Source organism: Phalacrocorax aristotelis, chromosome 2 (assembly GCF_949628215.1).
Source record: "Phalacrocorax aristotelis chromosome 2, bGulAri2.1, whole genome shotgun sequence".
NCBI lineage: Eukaryota > Metazoa > Chordata > Aves > Suliformes > Phalacrocoracidae > Phalacrocorax > Phalacrocorax aristotelis.
Genome location: NC_134277.1, coordinates 52339747 through 52362818, shown reverse-complemented (window position 1 = coordinate 52362818; position 23072 = coordinate 52339747). Strand labels below are relative to the sequence as shown.

General features: G+C 39.8%; 1 protein-coding gene across 8 annotated transcripts in view; it reads left to right on the top strand.

Moving 5' to 3' along the window:
* STARD3NL (STARD3 N-terminal like) overlaps positions 1–17675 on the top strand; it is a 36251-nt gene extending 18576 nt beyond the window's left edge. For 4 of the 8 annotated variants that reach the window (XM_075083563.1, XM_075083564.1, XM_075083565.1 and 1 more), the window contains exons 2-9: positions 3556–3852; positions 6670–6747; positions 8728–8805; positions 10515–10568; positions 10671–10788; positions 13218–13316; positions 16298–16367; positions 17187–17675. In XM_075083563.1, coding sequence (XP_074939664.1) covers positions 3628–3852; positions 6670–6747; positions 8728–8805; positions 10515–10568; positions 10671–10788; positions 13218–13316; positions 16298–16350 — 705 coding nt within the window. In that variant the 5' untranslated portion in view covers positions 3556–3627 and the 3' untranslated portion in view covers positions 16351–16367; positions 17187–17675. The remainder of the gene's footprint in view (positions 1–3555; positions 3853–6669; positions 6748–8727; positions 8806–10514; positions 10569–10670; positions 10789–13217; positions 13317–16297; positions 16368–17186) is intronic. The other 4 variants (XM_075083568.1, XM_075083569.1, XM_075083567.1 and 1 more) reach the window with 3 other exon arrangements.
* Positions 17676–23072: the final 5397 nt, after the last annotated feature.

The window sequence follows — 23072 nt, the reverse complement described above, 5'->3', positions numbered from 1 at the left end:
CGTGCTCTCTTCTGGGTTTGGTTTGTTTTTGGTTTTTGGTTTTTTTTTGACTAAGAAAAATATCCAGGACAGATCCTGTTCTGGCCTAAAACATAATTTTTCTTTGGAAATCTGCAGAGTATCAAGTGTACACACAAGCAGAGAAACCACATCCCTTTGACAAGACAAGGTTTGTAGGAAGAGGCAATATCTTTCATTAGCATAATTGGTACAGTGGGAAAAATTAGCACACTTTAGGCATGAGCCTCTCTTGAAGCTCACAACAGAAGCAGCTTCTTTCAAAGCTGAACGCCAGATGAGAGTACTTATTCAGAATTCAGTCCTTCTGACAAGCTGCATTATTTATTATGTCAGTGATTTAAGAAAATCTTCTGAGGGTCAACTGTTGCTGATGCAGACTCATGAATTTGCTGTCCTGAGAAAGTTCACCTCTAAGTCAGAGAATTGATCAGCGAATAAACATATTTTATTTTATGGGATAGAAATTCAGCTGGGTAAAAGTGATTTCACCAGTTAGGAATACAACATTGTCACTGGTCTCCTTTGTGTCGGCATCTGGCAGGCTGCAGCTACCTAGGGCTAGGATGCATAACAACAACACACACCTAAACAATACTCCAAAATTAGTACCTTTCCTTTCACTTTAGGTTTTGCCTCCTCTCCTGCAAGCATAAAGGTGAATGGCATTTGTGTGCAGAAAGCAAAACGTTGGCTCCATGTAGAGCCCCATGAAGGTCCAGTGGCAGGCACAGCGCCATCACCTTTTCTGGTGTGCAGACCTGGGTGAGCTTCACTTTGAGGTCTTATAAGAAATTATCAATTATTTCTAGACCTGTTCTGTTCAAAATTAAGGTCTTTTTCTATTAAGGCTTCCTGGAGAGTCAGTCCATGCCCCAGGCCTGTCAATGGTTAAGAGGCATTTGCACAATGCCCTTAATACCATGCTTTAACTTACGGTCAGCCCAGAAGCAGTCAGGCAGTTGGACTAGGTGATTGTGTGGGTCTGTTCCAGCTGAACTGAACTGTTCTGTTCTGCTGTACAGAATCTTGAGTCTGATGGCACTAATGAAATTAGTGGCAATTAGTAGTACTATTTCTATTTGGGGGAAGAGAGGACAGAATAAACGGCAGTTCTTCAGAACTTTTACTTACTTTTCAAAATGTTCTTCCTCAAAGAAGAAACACAAATCCCTGGTTATGTACTAGGCTTTACTGGAGGAGGTTACGAGATAACCATGTTTCCGCTCAACTTTACTGTGTACTGTACTGAAATATGTCTGCACAGTGAACAGTTAAATGATGCACTTTGTGTAGACAGACATTTTAGATAATGTGGATATTATCAAACTATCAAACAGATCAAACAGATCAAAATTATCAAACAGATAAATGTGATTTGTAGAATAAGGTTTAGTGGCTGATATTTGGAACAGAGGTATAGAAGTAATTGCAAAATGGTTTCTGACTGAAAATGTGTATGAGCGTGGGATAGTTGGAGAGAAGCAGGTTCACTGGAATTCTTAATGTGGAGTAAGCCTGCGTTCGGGCTCCTACAGTAAAGCTTCCTAGTCCTTCCAGTACTATAATTGTCAAATGTGTGTTGTTTTTTTGTGCCTTTTTTTTTTTAATAAAAGGTAGAAACCTGATGCAAGTTCTGTTTAACTTGAATGTTTCTCCACTTGCCTAACGGTGTTCATAAATTCTAATTTGTGCATGATGCAGAGGAGGGGAGGGAGCATGCGTTACAGAGTTGACTCGTACTTACTGGGAAAAGTCATTGCACAAATCCTGACCTCTCTCACCCAAAGCTGGGTAAACAAGAGAGTGAGAATGAGAAGTAATGAAGACGATCAGCTGTAAATTGGCTTGAAAAGATATTGAAACAGGAGCAAGTGCAGTACAGTGATTTCTGTCTTTATTTTTATTCCAGTTAATGATGAAACTGATAATCTGATATTCCCACTTCTTGATTTCTCTGGTAATGTGTACTCTGCTAACACCTCTTTAAAGCAGATTAGGCCCAGCAAAAGGCCTGTCAGCTTTCCTGGTCCCATGGCTTACGACTGAGAACCAGAAGACATAATACCTTAGGTTGGCTTTGGAAAGGCACGGGCAGGAGCGTCCTGGGGTTGATTGCCAGGCAGGAGCAGTATGGCAGTAGCCTGCCTGTGCTGGTGCTTGGTGCTGTGCTTGGTTCAGCCCACAGCTGGATCCCAAAATGAGATGGTGATTGATAGTGGCTTGGTTTGCCTATGATCCCTTGTTCCCTTCAGGCAGAGACTCAGCTGGCAAGGTAGTTTCTGTCTCTGTTGCGGGTCTGTTATCGTTCTCATGACGTTGGCCAAGAAAAGTGGACTCTGAACTACCTGAAGGCTGTATGTGTGACTTGACCTAGACATTGGCCATCCCTTGCTGGCGTGCCTCTTCCTCGGCTGTGATGTGTGTGCAGTGGCAACTCCCTGCCCCATCTTTCTTTTTCCCTGTGTCCTTGTACCCTCATGTTTGCCTAGCGGTGTGCTACAGATCCCGTCTGCACTTCCAGTTGTGCTTTGACTGGCTGTGCCTGCAGACTTGGGAGTTGAAACACTGTTGGAATAGAAGAGTGGGAAGGGTTTCTCTTTCTGTTTTGCAGTTTACTGAAAGACAGCCCACACAGGAAGAGAAAGTTTTGCTCTTGAATTTCAGAAAGTTATTCCCCCAGCGTTACGGAAGCTTGGCCGATGTGATTTGTTTTGCAGGATATACAGCTTAATCTTCTGAGTATTTTGCATAAAATTAAATTTTCTGTGTGTTTCCTTGAAACTTTTGTGACCTTCTTAGTCAACTCTTTAATTGGAAAAGGTTCTTGTGGAGTAATGTAATGACTTGTACATCAAACTGCTCCAGTTTTATAAGAAATTTAACCTGAAATTTTTTTTTTAAAGCATTATATAGTCAGAAGAGACTTAGGGTAATTGCATTCCCTTTAACCACTGGGTTGCATACAGTTTTTTCAGAGACCCTGTCTGTCAATGTAAATTGTTGTAGCAGCTGAATTCATCTATAGAGCAAATAGCAGTGTATTTGCTTTGTCGAATGACTGCCACAGTATTCAGGATTTTAATGGACTTCTCATCTTTTGGTTGTATCAGCTCTGGATGTACTGGTTGCTAACATTGCCATTTTTCAGGAATTGTATGTGGAACTGCCTTTAGGTTGGCTTCCTATTGATAGTGTTTAAATCAGTGTTGGAAACCCTAAAGACGCACAACATCATGCTTTTTATTCATTCCCATTTAATAATGTCACTCTAACAACGTGGAGAACAGAGCCTTCTAAATCTAGACAGTGCTCCCTTATTCCCACCGATCTAATTGAACATCAGGTCTCTTGTTTCACAAATCCTCAGAGAGATGAACACAGCCTAGATATATCATAATTCAGGAACATTTTTAGAGCCTACTTGCCAAATTCTCTTAGGTGTCAGTTTAGCAAAAAGAGAACTGAGATGGTAAGATGAAAGTATCTACTGGGGTTTTGGTGTCTAATGTGTTTTGGGTTTATTTGTTTGTTTAGAAATTCTTCCTATATGGATCAGCCTTCTAGTGATGGTGCAACTGGAAGAAGACCACTCTAAGCAAACCCAGGATGAATCGGGTGCCAGGTGATACAGAAAATGCTCACAGCAGCAGTGTGGAATCCTGTCCTTCCTTGCGGGATGTCCACTCCATCAACCCAGCGCAGCTGATGGCAAGGATCGAGTCATATGAAGGCAGAGAGAAGAAAGGCATATCAGATGTCAGAAGGACTTTCTGTTTGTTTGTTACATTTGATCTCTTATTCATAACCTTGCTGTGGATAATAGAATTAAATGTGAGTTGCCTTTTCAGTACCCTTAGACTTTATTAATTTATTTATTCACTTCAGAAGCAGCTAATAAATGGCTCTTTTCTATCCCAAATTATGTGCTGTTAGTAGCTGTTTAAATTAAAGCAGCTTCTTACTTTTAAGCTTTCATGAACATAGTATCTACTCAACTGCATCTACTTTTAGTCATTAGGATACATGATTTATTGTCTTCTTAGCATTAAACCTTTTGATGTTCCTGTAGTCTATGAACCATGCTGAAGGAACCATTGGAAATCCAGTGAAGTTTCTAGGCAGCAAGTAAACAAAAATGTTACTGTATGTCCTTGAATTTACCAGAGGTGTGAATTTTAACAAGATTTGAGAGTTTGCCTTCTGAGTAACTCAAAATCAGTGATATTTCACTGAGGTCTTAGTCCCTGCAAAGACTTCCAAAGGCCAAAACCTTTCTTTTGCTGTGATGTATTTTCTTTGAGACAAACTTTATATGCTATAAATTGTGTATAGCAGGGTGCATTTAAACAACATAAACTCCCACATTTGCCACCTTTTAATTCCAGCATTTGTAACTTGGAAAATGAGGCAGTTCTGAAATTTCCAGAAAGCAATAGGATAGCTGATTGGTTATTATTTCATAAGTAGCATCCTAGTCCTTGAGCTGCGCTTTAAGCTATAATCTAAAGTATGCAGTTAAGAAAAAACACACAGGAAAAATTGGAGGAATCCCTTTTCTAGGCAAGAAAGATCTTGAGTAAACATTTTTTTTTGTCAGCATTCCTTTCCAATTCCAAGATAAGTAACCTTGGTTATTGATCTGACATTATAAAGTTTCAGGAGCTGACTGTTCACGTAGTTCATTGATACAGTAAAAACTACACTTTCTGATTTGATTCAAGAAAGCAGGCTTCGCTTGCCTGAATGCCGTAATTTTGGGACTAGACATCTGTTGTCTCTCTGGGTGGAAAGGCTGTTGTATCCGGTGTGTGAAGTTAGCCGGTCTCAGAAAAAGCAGCATAGTTCTGATGCATTTCTTTTTTTTAGGCCAGTTTCTCAACAGCTTGTTCGACTGAGAGGATCAGGGTCTGGGTTTGTATTTCTTGTCGGTGTTTCATAGTACAGATTTTCATATTAGCACTCTCAGAATTTTTAAGACTCTGTATAGCGAATGCTACCAACTTACAGTGTTTCATTTTGAATGCTGCAGCATTAAGGGACCTCAAGATCCTAGCAGTTTTCTTTGTGAAAAGCTTTGTTTTAAGCAGAACATATTATGAACCGGAGTCCTATATAGCCAAACGTCATCAAGAATGAAAACCAGTTTTTTGTCTTCAGAAGTCATAATATTAGAATCCATCATTTGATATCTGTGATCTGACGCATGGTTAGGGGTTTTTTGTTCTGTTTTTTAAGTTAAGTTTTGTCCATTGGGAAGTGAAATAATAGCGCTGTATTATGACTGTCTACTGGTACATAAGTAATGGGACTTCAGAATTGCCGCCAGAGTTCCTGTAAGTATTGTTTTCCCTTTGTCGCTATTATCCAGCGTGCTTAGGTGTAATCTATTTTTAAACACTTCAGGGAGTAGCTTCATGGCAGTTTGAGCAAACCCTAAGTCAAGGCTGTCATAGTTCTCTCTTCATTCTTACGTCAATGTGGTGCTCAAGCAGCCACACAGTGAACAGCATGGAGGGCGGGAAATTGATCTTCCTTAGTTATGCTGGAAACGTGATCATACCTGATGCAGTAGAGCAGCCGAGGGGAAGCTATATTTAGAAAACTATTTGTCAGGTAGCCATGGAGGGGAGGGAGAGGAGAAGTAGTAGAAGAAATTTGGAGTTGGAGTGAATAGTCTCAGGAAAACACTGTCCGGCAGTATAGTTTGGGAAAGTGTGAAAGTGTCTAGACTGCATTGCTTTGAGTGTATGTTGTTGGTGTGCTTTGGTACTGCCTTTCTTTAAAAGGATAACAGTAGTCAAACTCAGTATTAAAGCCTTCTGTTGGTGTTGTTTTCCAGTACTTCATGTAACTGTTTCATGCGGTGCTTAATTATTGAATTTAATATTAAAAACAACAGGATTTGGACACTAAGGTGTTTTGTTCCCAACTAAGATATATTCTCCTCTCACTCCCTGACCCAGGACATCCTAAAGGGTTTTCTTACCCAGTATGAACAGGGAAGTGATGAATCCTTCCACTGGAAAAAAACCACAGTGGCTAAGGAAGATGTAATGAAAAATCGTGAAAGAATTAAACTTGGGCATTAGTTATTTGTGCGAGAATGGGCTAATAGTTGCAGCTCTTTTGTTTTTTACAGTTGTTTCATTTGCTTGTCTCTCTTAAAACAAATAGGATGTATGCTGATAAGGAAAAGCTCTGGAGTATTAACTCAGTTACTGGTTTTTTTCCTATTTGCTAATGTGACTAACGAGCGCTAGTCTGGGTGTTTTCACCTGTTCAGCTGTTTTGATCCTCCTTATCAGACATAAAATGCTCAATAAATTTGTGTAACAGACCTTATATTTAATCATTTCTTCTTCCCCCCAAGAACTTGTTTGTTTTTATTTTGGGACAGTCTGAAATGTAGCTTGCATAGGCCAGGTGATAATTCTAAGCATTTTCACTTTGAAAATTGTATACGATCATGAAAAACAAATAAGGACACTAATCCTGAAATTGACATTCTTAGCATATATGTCCTCTGTACTTAGTTTAGTTATCTTTTTGTACATCAGTGGGGAACTATTAATTTCACCCTTCAGATGTGTGTATTTTGGCTTCAGTAACTTCTGTTCTAAAGCTGTATGTGCTCTTGTTTCTTTGTAGGTAAAAGGAGGCATTGAGACTACCTTAGAGAAAGAAGTCCTACAATATGACTACTCTTCTTCATATTTTGATATATTTGTAAGTGTTCTTTTTAAAAAAAAAAAAAAAAAGAAGCAGCAAAAGTATAGTTTTCCCACATTCCACCTTCCATAGATGTTCCCTAGTTTAAGTCCTGGGAAAGGGTTGACCTTTCTTGATAATTTAAACCGTAAGGACTCGTGCCAAATTTAACCCATCGAGGGGTTGCCCAGTCCTGCTTTGGCAGCAGGCTCATGGAGCCTGTGGTTAGAGGTGCTTAGGCACGCTTAAATTGCATCTTCTGCTTTGGGGGGTGTGGAAAAGCAGATGAAAAACCTCAGTCAGGAATGTGAGACTGATGTAGCATAAAGATAAATCATTAAGAGGGCAAGACCAGTAGTCTTCCAGCTGTAAAATAATTTTGTTTAAACTGACATTTTTGTCCTTCCCCAGAAATGTCAGTTGCAGCGAGGAGAGACTTGTTCCCATGTTGGCCTGTATAGGTCAGGTTTTTTTCACATTTCTGTGTTTTAACTCAAACAGGTTTTTTTTTAACATTGTCCTAAAAACAGATGATGTGAAGTAGGATTCTCTTTTACTATGTATAAGCACCGTAGGCACATGGGAGGAACTACCGCATTAGGAAATTTCTCTGTCTTTCTGCAATGCTGTAGCTCTCTAGTTGCAATGCATTTTGCCGTGCATGGACCATGTTCTCAAAGTAAAAGCTGCTTCTTTACGGTTCTTCTAAAGGCCCCCATGTTTTTGCAAGATCGTTGATTCTGCCAGATCTTGTTTGCCTACCAGAGATGAGTTGATTTGGTATCAGTCATTTTATGTTGATGACCATATCCAAAATCTCGCTTTGAAACTGGTGTAAAAACTTATTTTTGCTTCTGCATTGGACTGTTTGCTGTGTCAAATGGAATGAAGTACCAGATTCAAAAATTTCATAAGCTAGCAAACTATGCTACTTCCACCTTTCTCATTATTTTGCTGGCAGGTTCTCCATGATATACTTTACTGCAGAAAGCAAAAAACGTTATTTGTAAATGTTGATGCTCTGGAAATTATTTTGCCCTGTAGTTGAACCAAGGGTTAAAAACATGTAATGCAAAACAATAGACTTCTATTCCCTGGGAAGGGACTAGGTCATTGCATTCTGCCAAATGATTTGTGGGTGTATACTGGATTTCTTTTGTTTTTACTAAATGTCACTGAAACACATATTAATATTAAATGGGTTCATTATACCTCTGGCCATGTCTATCCTTGATTTCTCTTCATTTTTAAGCATTTGTTTCACATTTTTTAGATTCTGAACACATCTAAAATAAGTTGGAGGCCATCTAATATCAAAGAATAAACAGGGAAATTGAGGATTAGGGTCCCTAATTCAGAAATCTCATCTGTCTGCTATTGATTTAATTTTCTGGCCTATAAATACCATAACTTACCTTTCTTTACGGCAAAATATTTGGAATGGTTTGCTATTGCAGGCTTCTCCATAAAGAATAATTGATTGTTGCAATGTTAATATTTTAATAAATACTAAAGATTTAGTAAGTACAAAAATAGTTTTTAAAAATTCTTCCCATTTTCTGATTGCCTTTGTGAAGTCTCTACAGTTTTTAATGATATTCTTGCGCAGTAGCGCAGCACTAAGGTCAGTGAGATGCACAGTGATGTTCGGGGTATTTGCTGGATTAACTGTATCTAGATTTAACTGCTTAGATTCCAGTCAGGTAAAATTATCATGAACATACTCTCTGTAGCTTTCTTATGTTTCTAACTTACTTGTGGAATTGCACATGCTTGCATATTTGAGCCGATGTGGGCATATGAGTGCTTTGCAAATGGGAAATTATGTTCTGTTTCTGTTTTATAAGCACACATACACATTTGTTTCTCGATAACAGAACTTAGATTGTCCTGTTTTAAGTTGTTTTGTAAGCAGTCAGTATTTTCGGTGAGCTGAGAATCTTGTGGTTCTTCTGTTTTCTGAATTAACCGACAAATATTTTTTTCCTTTCTCTATAGCTACTGGCAGTCTTTCGATTTAAGGTGTTAATACTTGCATATGCAATGTGCAGACTGCGCCATTGGTGGGCAATAGCTGTGAGTAGTAGTCAAGCTTAATGGAGTTTTAACTAGAATGCATCAAACAGACAAAATTTTAGATGCCTCTTAACGCTTGTATGTTAAGAATCATCTTGATGCTATATATAAAAATTCACTGTACAGTAACAGATCAAAAACCTCTGTTCTGGAAGATTTTCAGCCTAAAGACAAGAATTTAATAGCACAGTGGGTGTTGTCCTTATTAGGTATCGCGCTAATACAAACTGAAGACTTATTTTGAATCCAGTATGGGTGGCTAGTCATAACTGCTTGTTTCCTCTGACTTGTTAATTAATGTTTGAAATATATTTGCGTTTGAAATAGTGAACTGTATTTAAAAAAGAATTAGCATTATTTATACCAGAGATCCAGCTGTCCACTGACTCCCACATTCTCAGCTTTTCACTCACTCGGATGCCACCCAGTGAGCACTAGCCCCTGTATTGCTTCATGCTCCAATACAAAATGTTGAATACACATCCCTTCTTGGAAAGGAAGTTCTTGAGAACTGTAGGCAACCACAGTGGATTGGATCATATATGTGTAATGCAGCTGTGCTGTGTGGATGGGAAAGAATGCAAAACTTGATGACAAATTCTTACTTCCACCAGTCAATACTATAGATTGTAATACAATAGGCATATTGCTGGCTTAGTGCATTGTAAATCTTGGACTTTTTTCCCCTTACACTGTGGTTGGCGCGTGTAGAATATGGTCATGTGTGACTTTCTTCAAGTGAGTAGCATGCTGTTTGTTTAGTAGTCTGAGATCACGTGCCATGATTTACTGAAATAATAGTAACTGCTGCTCTGATTGTGTTTATTTTTAAGTACACGCCTCTCAAAATCCCTTACTCGTAGTTGTGTAGCTTTAGAGTATTTCTTCCAGTGACAGCCTCCAACTTGATGCAGTTGTTTGTGACGTGGCGAGAGTGAACCCATGATGGTAGTAAGCAACTAGATGTATAAAGCTTCACTGAAGGCTTTGCAAAAGCCATTAATCTTAAAATCCTACCTGTGCTTACACGAAGCTAGTTAGGTTCTGCTGTTATTTAAAGAATTGCTGGACCCAAATGCACTAACAGAGTTAGAAGCGTTGCTTAAGTGAACAGTACTTGTCCACTGTTTTTTTTTGTTTTGTTTTGTTTTTTCATACGTTTTATGGTGCCTGCCATTTTTTAAGTATGTCAGGGAGTATCAAGTCTCCAGAGTGATTAATTTTCACAATATCAGTATGTGAATTAAAATATTAATTCAAATTTATTCTTGCAAAGATGTTTTGTTATTTGAAATTGATCTTTTGATTTGGATGGGAGTGAAGAGCATTTGGAGCAATTGCTGTTTGCTTTTTCCCAAATACATAGATGGGATTTTTAAATTTTTTTTTAAGGGACTTGGTGAATAAAATACTGGATCTTCATTATACAGTAAGATCACGATTATATAACTCAGCATCTGTGCAGCATCTAAACTGCCTGTCTGCTCTGTGGAAATCAACATTTGGAGATGTCCATATTAAAAGTTATCTTTATTAAGGAGGTTATTTTAATAACGCTTAAGTTAACTGTATCATACTTGTTACGTTTTATTAATCTATGATGTTGCTGTTGTTGATAAATATTTAACGTTGCAACTGATAGATAATGGCAGAAATGAAGAAGTAAATCCATTTATTAGTCTTAACTGTTCTTACCCTGTCTCTTTCAGTTTACAACAGCAGTGACCAGTGCCTTTTTATTAGCAAAAGTAATTATTTCACAGGTATATATTCTAATCAAATGTTTGTTTTACTTTGTTTTTTTCTTGAAAGCAAGATTCTTCAAGGTAATTTCTGTAATGTTGTGTGGTTCTATTTCCTTCAAGCTGTTCTCACAGGGTGCTTTTGGCTACGTGCTGCCCATCATATCCTTCATACTTGCTTGGATTGAAACTTGGTTCCTGGACTTCAAAGTGTTACCACAAGAAGCTGAAGAAGAAAATAGTAAGCTTTTGATATTTCCTCTCAGTTGCTGCAGTTGGCAACATTTGATCCCATGTTATCTGGCAGAAGAATGCTTCTTTCGGCTTCTCAGAATTTGAAGAGCTGTGGGAAAAATTAAATCAGATGTCATAGTTTCTCTTTTTCTGGAAAGGAACAAATGCCTTCAAAGAAGGGTTTAATTAATTTAGGGAGGCAAAGTTAAAAGTTACCAGGGCCAGATCAGCTATTTGTCAAGCACTTAGGAATACACATAATTTTGTTTGCTTAAGGTGTAAAATTTTACATGCCAAGTCAGTTAAATTTTCATTTTCTGGGTAATGCATTGAATAAGTGTCTGGTTCCTCTATTAGAAATGGTAGACACAATAACTAACTCAATGTCACTAACTTTTCTTTTGAGGTGGAAAAGGGAAATCAAAGGTTTTGTGCAGAGTGCTTCATGCACAGACGGAGTGAGGCCAGAGAACATATGAATTTCAGCCTCCGAGATGAGGCAGCAGGTCATCTGACACTTGATGTATTCAAATAATTGGAGGAAACCCACTGATTTAGTTGAAAGAGTATATTGCTTGAGTGGTGAGGAAGAGAAAGCGTAGATTTCTGCTATAGTTGTTTTGTTAGCTACCTGCCTGCTGTTGAAACTATACAGCGAACCTGTTATTTGTACATTGTTACCTGAAATACAGTCTGAAACTGTTGGAAGGGCATGTTTGGCTGTTAGGTAGAAATAAAAACTTTACGTGGGCATGGATGCTTCTATTTTTTTAGTGCACTGAAATGCAATCTTTCTACTTTGATCCCTTCCCTCTTCTTTCCTGCCACTCCAAGAAAGAAATTGGTTAAATGAATACACTGGGTTTTGCCCAGAGAAAGGGACACTCAGGTTAACTTTTTTCTTTTCTTTTGCTTTTGAGGGGGTGAGTAAATACAGCTGCATCACACTTTTATCTCAGTAGATAAATCTAACCAGTTCAGAGACCTCTGCGTTTTTTATACTGAATATTCATAGACAAAGAAAGTATTTGATACATACACATGTAAATACTTGATGATCCTATTCATAAAATTGAGATATTGTTGCTAAATCCCTGTGGGATTCAATGACACTTTCTTCATGCCTACTGAGCTTGAAATAGATGGTATTTATTTAGAAATACATGTTTTTTAGTTGAACTCTGCGTATTTCCAAAAAAGATGGGCTTTCACTATAAAATGCTGATTTTAAGCAGTTAGGTCAGACAAATCATAGGCACATTTGGATTGTGTTGTGTAGTGTTACTTTTATATAGTGCCTTATTTGCTTTTAAATCTGAGGTGGATGAGGAAAACAGATTTTAATAGTTTTTGCTTTTTGACCAGGTATTTTTCTCTCCTGTCTCTAGTGGGAGTGGAAGCTGACTTTTTTCCATCTTACTGTTTTGTTTTTAAAAACCCAAACAAAAAAAAACCTCACCACAGCCATTTTCTGCCTAATGCAGCAGGGCTTATAATTTGGAGGTGTTTTGTCTGTAATTTTAGGAAGAAAAAAAAAAAAGAAAAAAAGGCAAAACTTACTTTCCACCGAAGAAGATCTCTAGTTCTAATAGTTTCCTTCTGTGAGCAGGATTTAAAGCTAAAGTGCAACCAGTATGTGTCTTCTGGTATCTTGTGACTCATTGTTAAGTCTGGAGATTGACCATCCTCTTTTGGACAGAGTGGAAATATAAGTAAAATAGATGGCTCCTTTGGAGATTTTGAACTGGTTAATAAGATAAATAGGTATGTAGAAATAGTTTAAGTTGGAAAGAGGTTTGTTTTTTTTAATAACTGCTGACTCCCTCCGATAGCTCTCCTGATTCAGTAAAACATCAAGGTTTTCTTTTCTTTTTTCCCATCAGTCTTCATGTGGCAGAGAGTAAAGGATGGAAGTTCAATAGCCTTGTGTTGATTCAAAATGCCATCTTTGCCCTGTTGTTATCAGAAGGCCTGTTTATGGCAGTAAGGATGAGATGAATTAGCTTCGCTCCCAACCCCTTTTGTTTTTTGTCTTGTATTAAACACACCAGAATAGCCCCATCTGGTTTCCAAGTAATTTTCCTGATTTTAGATGAAATTGAGCCAAAAGGAATTGAAGGTTGCAGTAACTAGGTATGTTGAGACTAGATGCCATTTACATACGGCATCCTAATCATGAACCATATGTAGCAGAAGGAAGTATTCCTTCATTCATGTGTACAGTACTTCTGTTTTTCTAGGGTGGGTCTCCTTAGCAACCTGAAGTTATAAAGAGGACATAAATGTTAAATAAACAGTTTGCTTTTTTACTGAGGTATTTATTTATGGAAGTAACTTGCTAGGAATGCCAGTATAATACATCAGTCTTTAATATTCTTCTCCAATATGTGATAGCACTGAGGATTCAGGGTGGTTTTTTTGTTTTTTACCTTCTAGGATTTTTGATAGCACAAGATGCTTCTGAACGAGCAGCTCTCCTTCACCCAGGAGTCCTCTCTGATGGGCAGTTCTATTCTCCTCCTGAATCTGTTGCAGGTAGTTATGTTCGCGTAGTGAATGATTTTCCGTATTGACATTAAGCTTCTGCGTATTTCACCCCATTCAGAAAGTGGGGTGGTGGAAGGGTGAAGGGAAAAAAATGTATTTTCCTTTTTAAAGGCAAAGTGTACTTTGCAATCCTAAAATGAAAGATTTATATTTCTTTTTAATTCAGTAATTCAGTTTAGTTACTACCTATCAGATTAATTACATGTAGTTAGTGGGCTTGTGATGTGCCCCAAAGGTGTTAAAAACAGGATAAGTTTGAAGGAAAATGGTACCGCAACTGAAAGGAGGTGGTTACTGTTTGTTTCTGCTGTCGATGGTCTTTATGGGTCCCTTCCAACTTGCGATATTCTGTGATCTTTTATCTGCTAGCAGTAGTGTTTATGCAGCAATGCACTGTTTAATCCAGCCTAAACTTGGAGCTTTACAGTATCTTAGGATAGGCGGTGAACCTGAAACTGCTCTAAAGCAAACTGAAATTTCAATGAGAGCCTCTTTTCTGTTCTCATAACAAAAAGAAAAAGCCTTGTCTGTATAAAAAGGCTAGCTGTGTGGGTATATTAAACTGAGGGGAACTGTTAATTACATCTTAACTCTGCATATCATGTGCTTTGTTCTAGCTAAGGTGTGAGCCCAATAATCCAAAAAATAAATGGAAATACTGCAAGATTTAAGAATGTGTTTGCAGGCATTTCAAGGAAATGTGTAACTTCTTTATGGGTTGAATGGATTTGGTTTATTTGAGGACACACCGTGAACACCCAAATCCTATGACAGTCTTTTTACCCTAAAATGTAAATATCTTCTGTAAAGCTGTGCTGTATTATGCAATATATTTAAAATATTAATATCTGCTAATTGCTACAGGTACGTTTGCCTATCTTGTGTTACAGAGTTATACACGTTGGTGATATTTTTCAGTTTAATGGCTGTCTCTATGGTTGCTGAACATCTTGGCATAATGGATGACTTAGGGCTCCATCTAGGGATGACAAAGCATTAAGACAGTGTCTAGTGTAATTAATGATTCAAAGTGAAAACGTATTTTAGTTAAAGCTGTGAGTATATCTTGAGGAATAATGGTTGGAAGTATGATACTGGATTCAGCCTGGGATTTTTTTGGCAATAGAATATACAGTGTGAGAGGAAGCGTAAGTGGAGCTAACATGTTTTCCTCGGCAGTTTCGCAGGGTCAGTGTTGCATGTGCAGTGAGCTATCATGCCTCAGCATGCGTGTGGTGACTACAGGTGAATGGCTCTGCCATTGCTTTCATCTTAGCAAATGGCTGCTTGTCACCTGGCTTTCAGTAACAGCTCACGTGGCTTCTCCTAGTCTGCCCTAACTGCCAAGTAAATTTGTTTAAGCACCTTTTATGGGTATGAGAAGCAAAGGAAACAGCCAAATGAATATATTTGAACTAAAATACACACACTGGTAGTCACAAAGTATTCTGAAACAGATGATGTACAGTAAAGCTAGCTAACAATTAAAAACATTTTCTTCAAAATTCTGCGATTCTTTCAGAAAAGACCAACTATGGATTGTTCTAAGAGAGCAATTTTTGGTCAATTTGCCTTACATATTGATTGGAAATATATTTAGAAATAAACTATTCCCCGTGATCATGCAGAGGGGAATAAACGCCTCTGCTGACATGGCAATCTTTGCTGTCAGGAGATGCCATTTATAACAGGCTCTGTTGGAATTTTCAGCATATTTATCTTTTTATGTCTTCCTTGAAGATGCACGTGTTCAGGCGTACCCTTTTCCATCCACTTCTTTATATGGGTTGACCCTTCATCTTCAACATTAGGCTTGGTTGCCAAGTAAGCATTCTGGAGGTAGCAAGTGGAAAATCAGCCTGGAAAGAGTAAATTTCTATAGTTTCTGTACAACTTGAGCTTCAAAATGAAAGGCAGGTATGCTATTCCAAGAAAGGAAAGGACTTCAGAGTAGTTTGGCAAAAAAAAAAAAAAGGCCTAACAGCTTTGTCTTTCTTTTTTTTACTTCTTTCAGAGAGGGAACATAGGTCCATAGTTCAGCTTTAAATTGATGGCAAAAGCCCAAGTAAGTCTCCCAGGCATCTTATCAAAGACAGTTCTTTACTCACCTTTTTTTTTTTCTTTCCCCTGTGGGAGTGTCGTTTTAACTGCCCAAGACACGTATGGTGAAATGCATGGGCTTATAGTTTCCTCGGTCGTCCCTGACAAGGGCTGACTGCTGCAAGAACTGGCTGCCACCTCAGATGTGGGCAGAGACATCTGCGGCTTGGCTTGGATCTCCAGACCTGGGGGTCAGCGCTGCTCACCCTGCTTGCTTGATAACTTCTCGCTCTCAAGCCATGCCTCCAGCAGGAGCTGTCTCTGGGCACGTACCCCTGTGACTAGCTAAGCTTTCTTTCTGGGGCCTTCCAGGGCTTTGTCACAGCAGAGCTGAGAGCACGCAAGGGACGAGGAGAAGAGAACTGGGCAGGGGAGAGGCAGAGGGAGCTGTTTGGTTTCTGGCTTAGAGTGAGACAATCTCTTGCCTGAGCACTAGCTGCAGAAATTATTAATTTATAAAGCAGTATTTCTGGCTGCTTTGAAAGTATTTTCTGAAGCCGTCTTTCAAAGGGCAGGATGTAGCAAGTGGGAAGATCTGTTTATCAGTGGGCAAATGTGGAGTTGATTGTCCCAAGTGTATCGTAGTGAAAACTTGAAGCACTTCCAAACTAAATCCATTAACAAGGTTGGTATTTCAAGGATGATCCCAGTGCTGGGTTTTGGGTTTGATAACTGTTAAAAAGCCTTCAGTGTGAAACATCCAAAAAGAAAATAAATCTAAAATAAAAAGTAGGTATTTTAATAGGAAATAGTTGCTTTGAATTGGCTTTTGGTAAGTCATTACCAGTGGTGGTCTGCGTCTTTCTCTTTCTATTATTTTTGTCGTCTTCTCTGAACTGATCTAATAGCATTCTTGTCTTCCTTTTCAGGATCTGATGAAGAATCTGAAGAAAAACAAGACAGTGAAAAACCAGTTGTATAGCAGATATGAAAAAGCAGGTAAGTTCCTTTGCATAGAACCTGGATATTCCTAAAAATACTTTTTTCTTCTTAGTTCCTTCCCAAATAATTTGAACAGTGGGCAAACTCTTAGGAGTTCATCATCTTTGAACCCAGTCTGTCTGTCTCAGCAACCTTAAAGCAGGAAATCCTGTTCTTGAGAGCCTATAGTTGGGGTCCTCTGCTGCCGAGTTCTGGTTAACCCAGGCTCATGGGTCCAAGCGAGCTGTTCTGGAGCGTAGTGCAAAAGGCTGCAGGCTGGGACGGAACACCTCTAGCATTTATTTGTTGGCTGTCCTGGAAAGGACAGTGGTGGACCAGATGTGTAAAAGCTCCTTTTTTTGGAAGTAGGGAGAGATATTTCTTTGGAGATTGCAGTGCAAGAGTGCTAGAAAAAGATTTTCTTTTAGTTTAGGTCTAGGGCAAATATATTAATCTTGAAGATTTCTTGTGCAAAACTACTGTGATATTTCCCCTCCTCAGTCTGTTTAATATTACAAAAGGGTTAGAGTGGAGCAGCTTCATCTTAAGATTTTTGTACTGTGCTTTGGTTAAATATGAGAGATTGTTTCCTTATTTTGGAAATGACTTTATTTACTTTTGGAATTGTCTTGCCCCATGCTTTCACTTCACCACACATGGCAAAGCTCAAGCTAGGGGAGGGATTAAATATTCTTGAGAAGCTGAAGCTTCTGATTTGAAATCTTCTAGTGCGCATCTGGAAGAGTGGATGACGTTTTCATTTCAGGCTTCCTGTTTTCAATATCTGTTTTCTTCACTCGCATCGTCATTTATCCTGACTTGTGTTATCTGTTACAGAAGGAAAATCTCTGAGGGAAGTTGTTGGGGTTTGGAAACTGGCAACAGAGTCTGTGGCTGACTTGCTGGTGGAACTGCTGACAGGAAAATTTATTCATTAGAAAGCAAAGGGGATGGTTCCCGTGTACTGTAATACCTCACAAAGATGTACCTTGTTGACATATGTATATTAGGTTGCCTCCCAGGTGGTATGAAAATATTTCTCCATGATGTATTTTATTCTTCAGTGATTCCTGAAGTTGATTCTTCTAATGACTAGGTAATTACTGGAAAGTGTTGTCTTGTGTACCTAATCAAGAGACTGGTAATATAATGAAGTGAAACTTCTCTATGGTCAAAGTATATTTAATGATTGTTGGGACTCACTAGGTAGAATTATTTTACGTTATTGCAAATTTGTCATTAGTTTTATGTTTACTTTTTTTAACTCCATGCATTTTCTTTTTTAATGGATATGTTCACTTTCTAAAATAAAAATGTTAAAACATGGGTAATGCTTTATGATATTTTGTTGCTTTATCAACTGAAAATCTGCATGTACCACTGCTTTATTTCTTGTGAGGTAATGAGGATTCTAGTTTGCATAGATTTTGTGCAAAATGTGTTACAGTGTTGTTTGGCTGCCTGTCGGGATTCAGTGTTAGTGGTAGTGGAACATCATTTTCTTTGTTGCATATATGACATCAAAAAGATGCAAGGAGCTTTTTGAAGTAACTTGGTTCCCACTCCTGTACTGGTGGTGGATGTTCTTCAGGTTCAAGGAGGAAACTGGAGTAAGGGAGCCTTTGCAAACACTGGCACTACCCGAGTAGCGAAAGGAAGGTAGTCAGTTGTTGGATTTACGTGTGTAAGTATATGTATTTTCAGATACAGATCTTAAGTGTTAACCAATGCTTGATCCAAAGTTTTAGGTAACACCTAATTCCTACTTAAAGAGAAACGTAAGCGTTGTCACTTCCCTTATATAGCCATATAGCAACCTGCACAGCGACTGTTAAGTACCGACGTATTCATCACATGTTAACTCATGTGTACAGACTATATTGCTTTGTAGTATTTCCATGGCTGTGGAACAGAAGCACAGTGGGTAGAAGGCAGGATGGGCTGTGGTCTATCCATTCCAATCACAGCTTTTCCTTGAAGCAGTAGTGACTGTTTCAGTTTACAGGATTCTTCCACTAAAAGCACAAACCAAAAGCCAGTCCTCACAGCATTAAAACATACATTGGCTTCCCCTTATTCAGTCTCAGCAATTCAGTAAACTAGCAGCAGGGCTTGTAAGCCACTGCAGCCGTCAGACTCCCAGCCGTGAACTTGATGAGCCCCAGAAATTGCAGATGGATACCTGTGTTCAACACTGTTTAGGGCTGCGTGGGTGCACGATTTGTTTTCTTTTCAGCTTTGGGTATGAGGCATCGCAAGTGGGCCGGGAGATCATTTATTAAAGTGGGCTTGAGTCATGAACATGATCGCTTGCTTACTTGTCCTGCTGGAGGTGAGGCTACAGCGCCGAAAACAAGACTGTTTGGGGGGCAGTACAAGGGGAATGGAGAGGAAGAGGTGGAGATGAAAGTGATGCTACTGGAGTCTGCAAGAGCTACATTTAAGCAGATGTTTCAAGAATACCTTCACAGCTATTTTATTTCACTTTAGTTGCTATCAAGCTTTAACAGTGAAATCATCACCAGCCTTTTAGCTCCAAATAACAGTTCTGTAAGTAAGTGTATGACTAAAGGATTAGGCAGCCTATCTTCCTTCACACTGAAGGATCAATACACATTGGAGGCAGCAAATGGTTACGTTGGCTTCAGCATGCTATTTCTAAAATGTTCTTCTGTGACTGCTGGGTGCAAAAAATAAGCCAGGATCAAGTCTATCACTTATGCCACTTCAGAATATTCAAGGTCTGTTTCAGAGGATGCAGGTAAGAGTAAGTCATTAGAAGGAAAAAAAATCAAAACCTGTCATTTAACAATGCCGGAATGTTCCTAAACCAAGTATTAAACTCAGTGAGAAAAATGCATCTGGGATAGGTCAAAGGTTCCATTAAGCCTGCGAAGTTCATGTAGGTGCATGACTTTATTTGAACACCTTCCTCAAACTGGAAGATGCATTTCCTCCGGAAATCTAAGAAATGCAACCTGTTCTCAGTGCACGCTTCCTCCTGCAGTTCAGTACTCAGAAAAATTAGGAAAGGGGAATGTCATGGTTCAGCCTCAGTTGGCAACTAAACACCACGCAGCCGCTTGCTCGCTCCCCCCACCCCTGTGGGATGGGGAAGAGAATTGGAAGAGCAAAAGAACTTGTGGGTTGAGATAAGCAGTTTAATAATTACAATAAAATAATAATTGTAATATTTATTATGATAATAATGACAATAATGTTAATATAAAATGGAAAACGAAGGAAGAAAAAGGAAAAAAAGCACAAACACAAACGATACAACCGCTCACCACCTGTCGACCGACGCTGCCCGGCCCTGAGCCGCGAATTGCTCCCTCCCTTCCCCGGCCAGCTGCTCCCCCATAACATACCGGGCATGACGTTACATGATATGGAATATCCCTTTGGTCAGTTTGAATCCACTCTCTCAGCTGTGCCCCCTCCCCTCCCGGCTTCTTGTGCCCCCAGCAGGGCATGGGAAGCTAGACATGTCCTTGACTAGTACAAGCGCTACCCAGCAACAACCAAAACATCGGTGTGTTATCTCAACATTTTTTTTCATGCTAAGTCCGAAGCACAGCACTATGCCAGCTAGAGTGAAGAAAATTAACTCAATCCCAGCTAAAACCATGACAGGAAATAATTTGAAATCATTAGCTGCAAAGCAGAACAAACCAGATGCACTAGTGACAGAAAGTCCTTCAGGGTGTATTTCGCTATACCAAACGTGAATAACTATATGGCAAATGTAAAGATTTTGCAAGCCTCTCCTAAACCAGCATGGTTCAGGGCCTCTGTATATTGAGTTAAATGAGAGGCCCTGTTTTCATACATGGGTAGTTTGCCAAGGAAATTACTCCCTTTGGCACATCCACAAACAGTTCTGCTCGCTGCCGTGAGAGGTGGTATCTCCTGGAAATCTAAAATGCATCAGTTACGGTATGGAACGGAGTTAAAACAATCTGAAATAATTTTGTTCACTCCTCTTAAACCTATCTGTAAAACCTGCAAAGTTGACCCAAAAACTCAGCTGTTGAATTTTGTCCCTCCCAAGGATGTTTCTTCTCTGCTCAGGCAACCCCAGAGATGTCACCAGAAGCACTTTCCACCAGCCTTTCCTAGAAAATGCTGCCTGCTTTTGTTTCTAGCACAAATGAGATCGTTCACGTGAAAGCCAGCGGTAACGGGCTGATGACTTGGTGTGACAGTCTGACAGCAAGCTGACTTACCTTGTGCTAAGAACAGCTCTGAAGTGGTCAGCCTTATCCATGTACCCCAGACGTGGGTTGTCTCCAAGCTGTCCTTCTGGGACGGTGCCCCAGCTCCTCAGGGACGGTTCCTCTGGCGGTACTGTCCTGCGAGCGTACCCAGTAGGAAAATCACGGCAACAGAGCTGCCCTCGTTACAGCAAAGCCAGGCTGAAGCAGCCATGGCTCCCAGCTCAGGAAAGCTCTTGCTTCTGCCTTGAGGAGAAATGTGGGCTCTCCTTTCATGGACCGAGAATTGCATTCGAAGAACAATCCGTGCTCATTGTGGTGTCGCCTAGAGAGGTTCCCCGGCAGCAGGTAGATGAGTTTTGAAATGAAGTAGCACGATTGAACCCTGCTATGTTTTAACAATTGGAAGTAAGGAGCTTGAGACGAATGACCTTCAGTCTGGCCTACTGAGATTCAGGGTCAGTACGATACTGGCTGTCACGGTAGATTTCTCAGAGTTGATTGGGTTTTAGTGATGGAAGTTGTGGTCAGAAAAACAACAAAATAGCTGAATCTAGAGTTGGGTATCTAACTCAGCTAAACTACTGCATGTCCAGGCCTGGAGGACTGATTTTGTATAATCAGGTTTCCTGTGAGACATGAGTAATTGAGTTGATTTGAGCAGTTAAACAAGCAGGCAAGGAAGCAGCTCACCCTGAGGTTTTCTAGTTTTGAAAAGCTGAATCTGTGAACTGCTGTGGACCCAGCAAATGTGGCTGCGTGCTGTTTATAATTTGTTGGGTTTGCTTGTTATTGGCCTTGAAAATGAGATTTGAAATTAGTCTTGTTTCAAGAAGCAGGTTTGAATGAAGAATCTAAAAGGGAAAAACCCCAAGCCCCAGCAAGCTGTTGACCAAACTAATACCATTGGCTGGTTGGCATTTTGTTATCCATGACAGGCTTAGGAGTGTTTTGATCGATGATTTATTGCAATCTTAACTTCAAAATACATTTTGTAAGAAAGGTTTCCTGCATTTTTTTCTCCTTAGGAAAACAGTTAACCCGTATCCAGGTGCGTAAAGCTCTGAACTATATAGATTTAAAAAAAGCTGTTTCAGCCTTACGAGGAGTGTTTTTCATTTTGTGCTAGAAACTTGGCACTATGTAATCAGGTTTCCATTAAATACCAAAAACGGGGGGCAAAAATGAACGTAACTTAAGAGATACTTAGGATTTTCTGGGTTTTTAGTTTTGAGTGGGATCAGGAACCTGCAGACCAGCGTGATCAGGAGCCAGCTTTTGTTACATGGCAGGGGGGTGCACGCCCCCCATCTGCCACCACGCTTAATGTATATTTAAGCAGGTTTGTGCATATCTGTAGACATTTCTCACATGTGCACACGTTGAATCAACTACTGTCTAAAGAGGTTCTCTCAGATGTTCCACAGAGGGACCTTTTCATGTTTAATACCAAATGTACTTATTTGATGTATTAGGCATTACACGGGTTGGATTTAGAAGAGCGATACGGCAGTACGCTGAAATCACACTATAGCAAGGGCAAGATACGGTGGAATCACACTACAAATGTGATTCCCAGTGCCAGTCCCTTTACACCCCACTGTCACAGTGCCCCCATCACCAGGAGGTAAGTAATAAGCGGGCTGTTGGCTGCTCAGTTGTTGCGCTGCATGCAGTGGAGCCTGAGCCACGCGTCTGCTTCCCCCTTGCTGCTCTGGCTGGCTCAGGAAGACATGCCAGTCCAGTAGTTATCTCATTGACAGTATTGCCATCAAAGGCAGCGGGGAGTACAAGGAAGAAGGTGCCTTCTGGAGCAGCGTGGGTTTTGGCCGTAGCCTACTCTCTATGGACAGTGAATGCCAATAGGAACTGCCACTCTTCTCAAGCTGGCATCACAAAGGGGAAATGAGCAGCACCTGCAGTGGCAGTCCTGAAATACTGGAAATCAGACTGCCCCCATGTTAGACTTTGCTGAGGCCAGCAGATACCCATCTGAGAGGCCTCATCCTTTTGGACCCATATCAGGTGCTTTCCTGGTGCAAATGCTGCCTTTCAGGAGTATTTCTCAAGGCAAGGCAGGTTTCAGGACCTTTATGGTCCAAAGTATTAGTGCTTCTGCTTGGACCAGCGCATCTTTCAAATGGAACAGCTACCTTTACAGCACAAAACTGAAGCTTGCTGGGGCTTAGAAAAATGCTTTCCCTGTTGAGAAACGGCCTTGTATGTGGCAGATCACCTTAGGCCTACTCATTAAATTGGAGACAACTGTCATTCAGTTGTCCGCACTGTTGCCACTTCACATTCATTTTATTTGTTCAGAAGAAACCATCAGGGTGTTCATTAGTTGTTCTTACAGTGCATATTGTGAAGCTAAAGAACACTTCGGGAGTTTTGAGTGCCTTCACATGTACAAAGCATCTGCTAAAACCTCATTTGGCATATGGTGGAGAGCACACCTGCTTCTAGTTCCCTTGCTCTAAACCACCCCACTGAAGCTGCAGCGTGG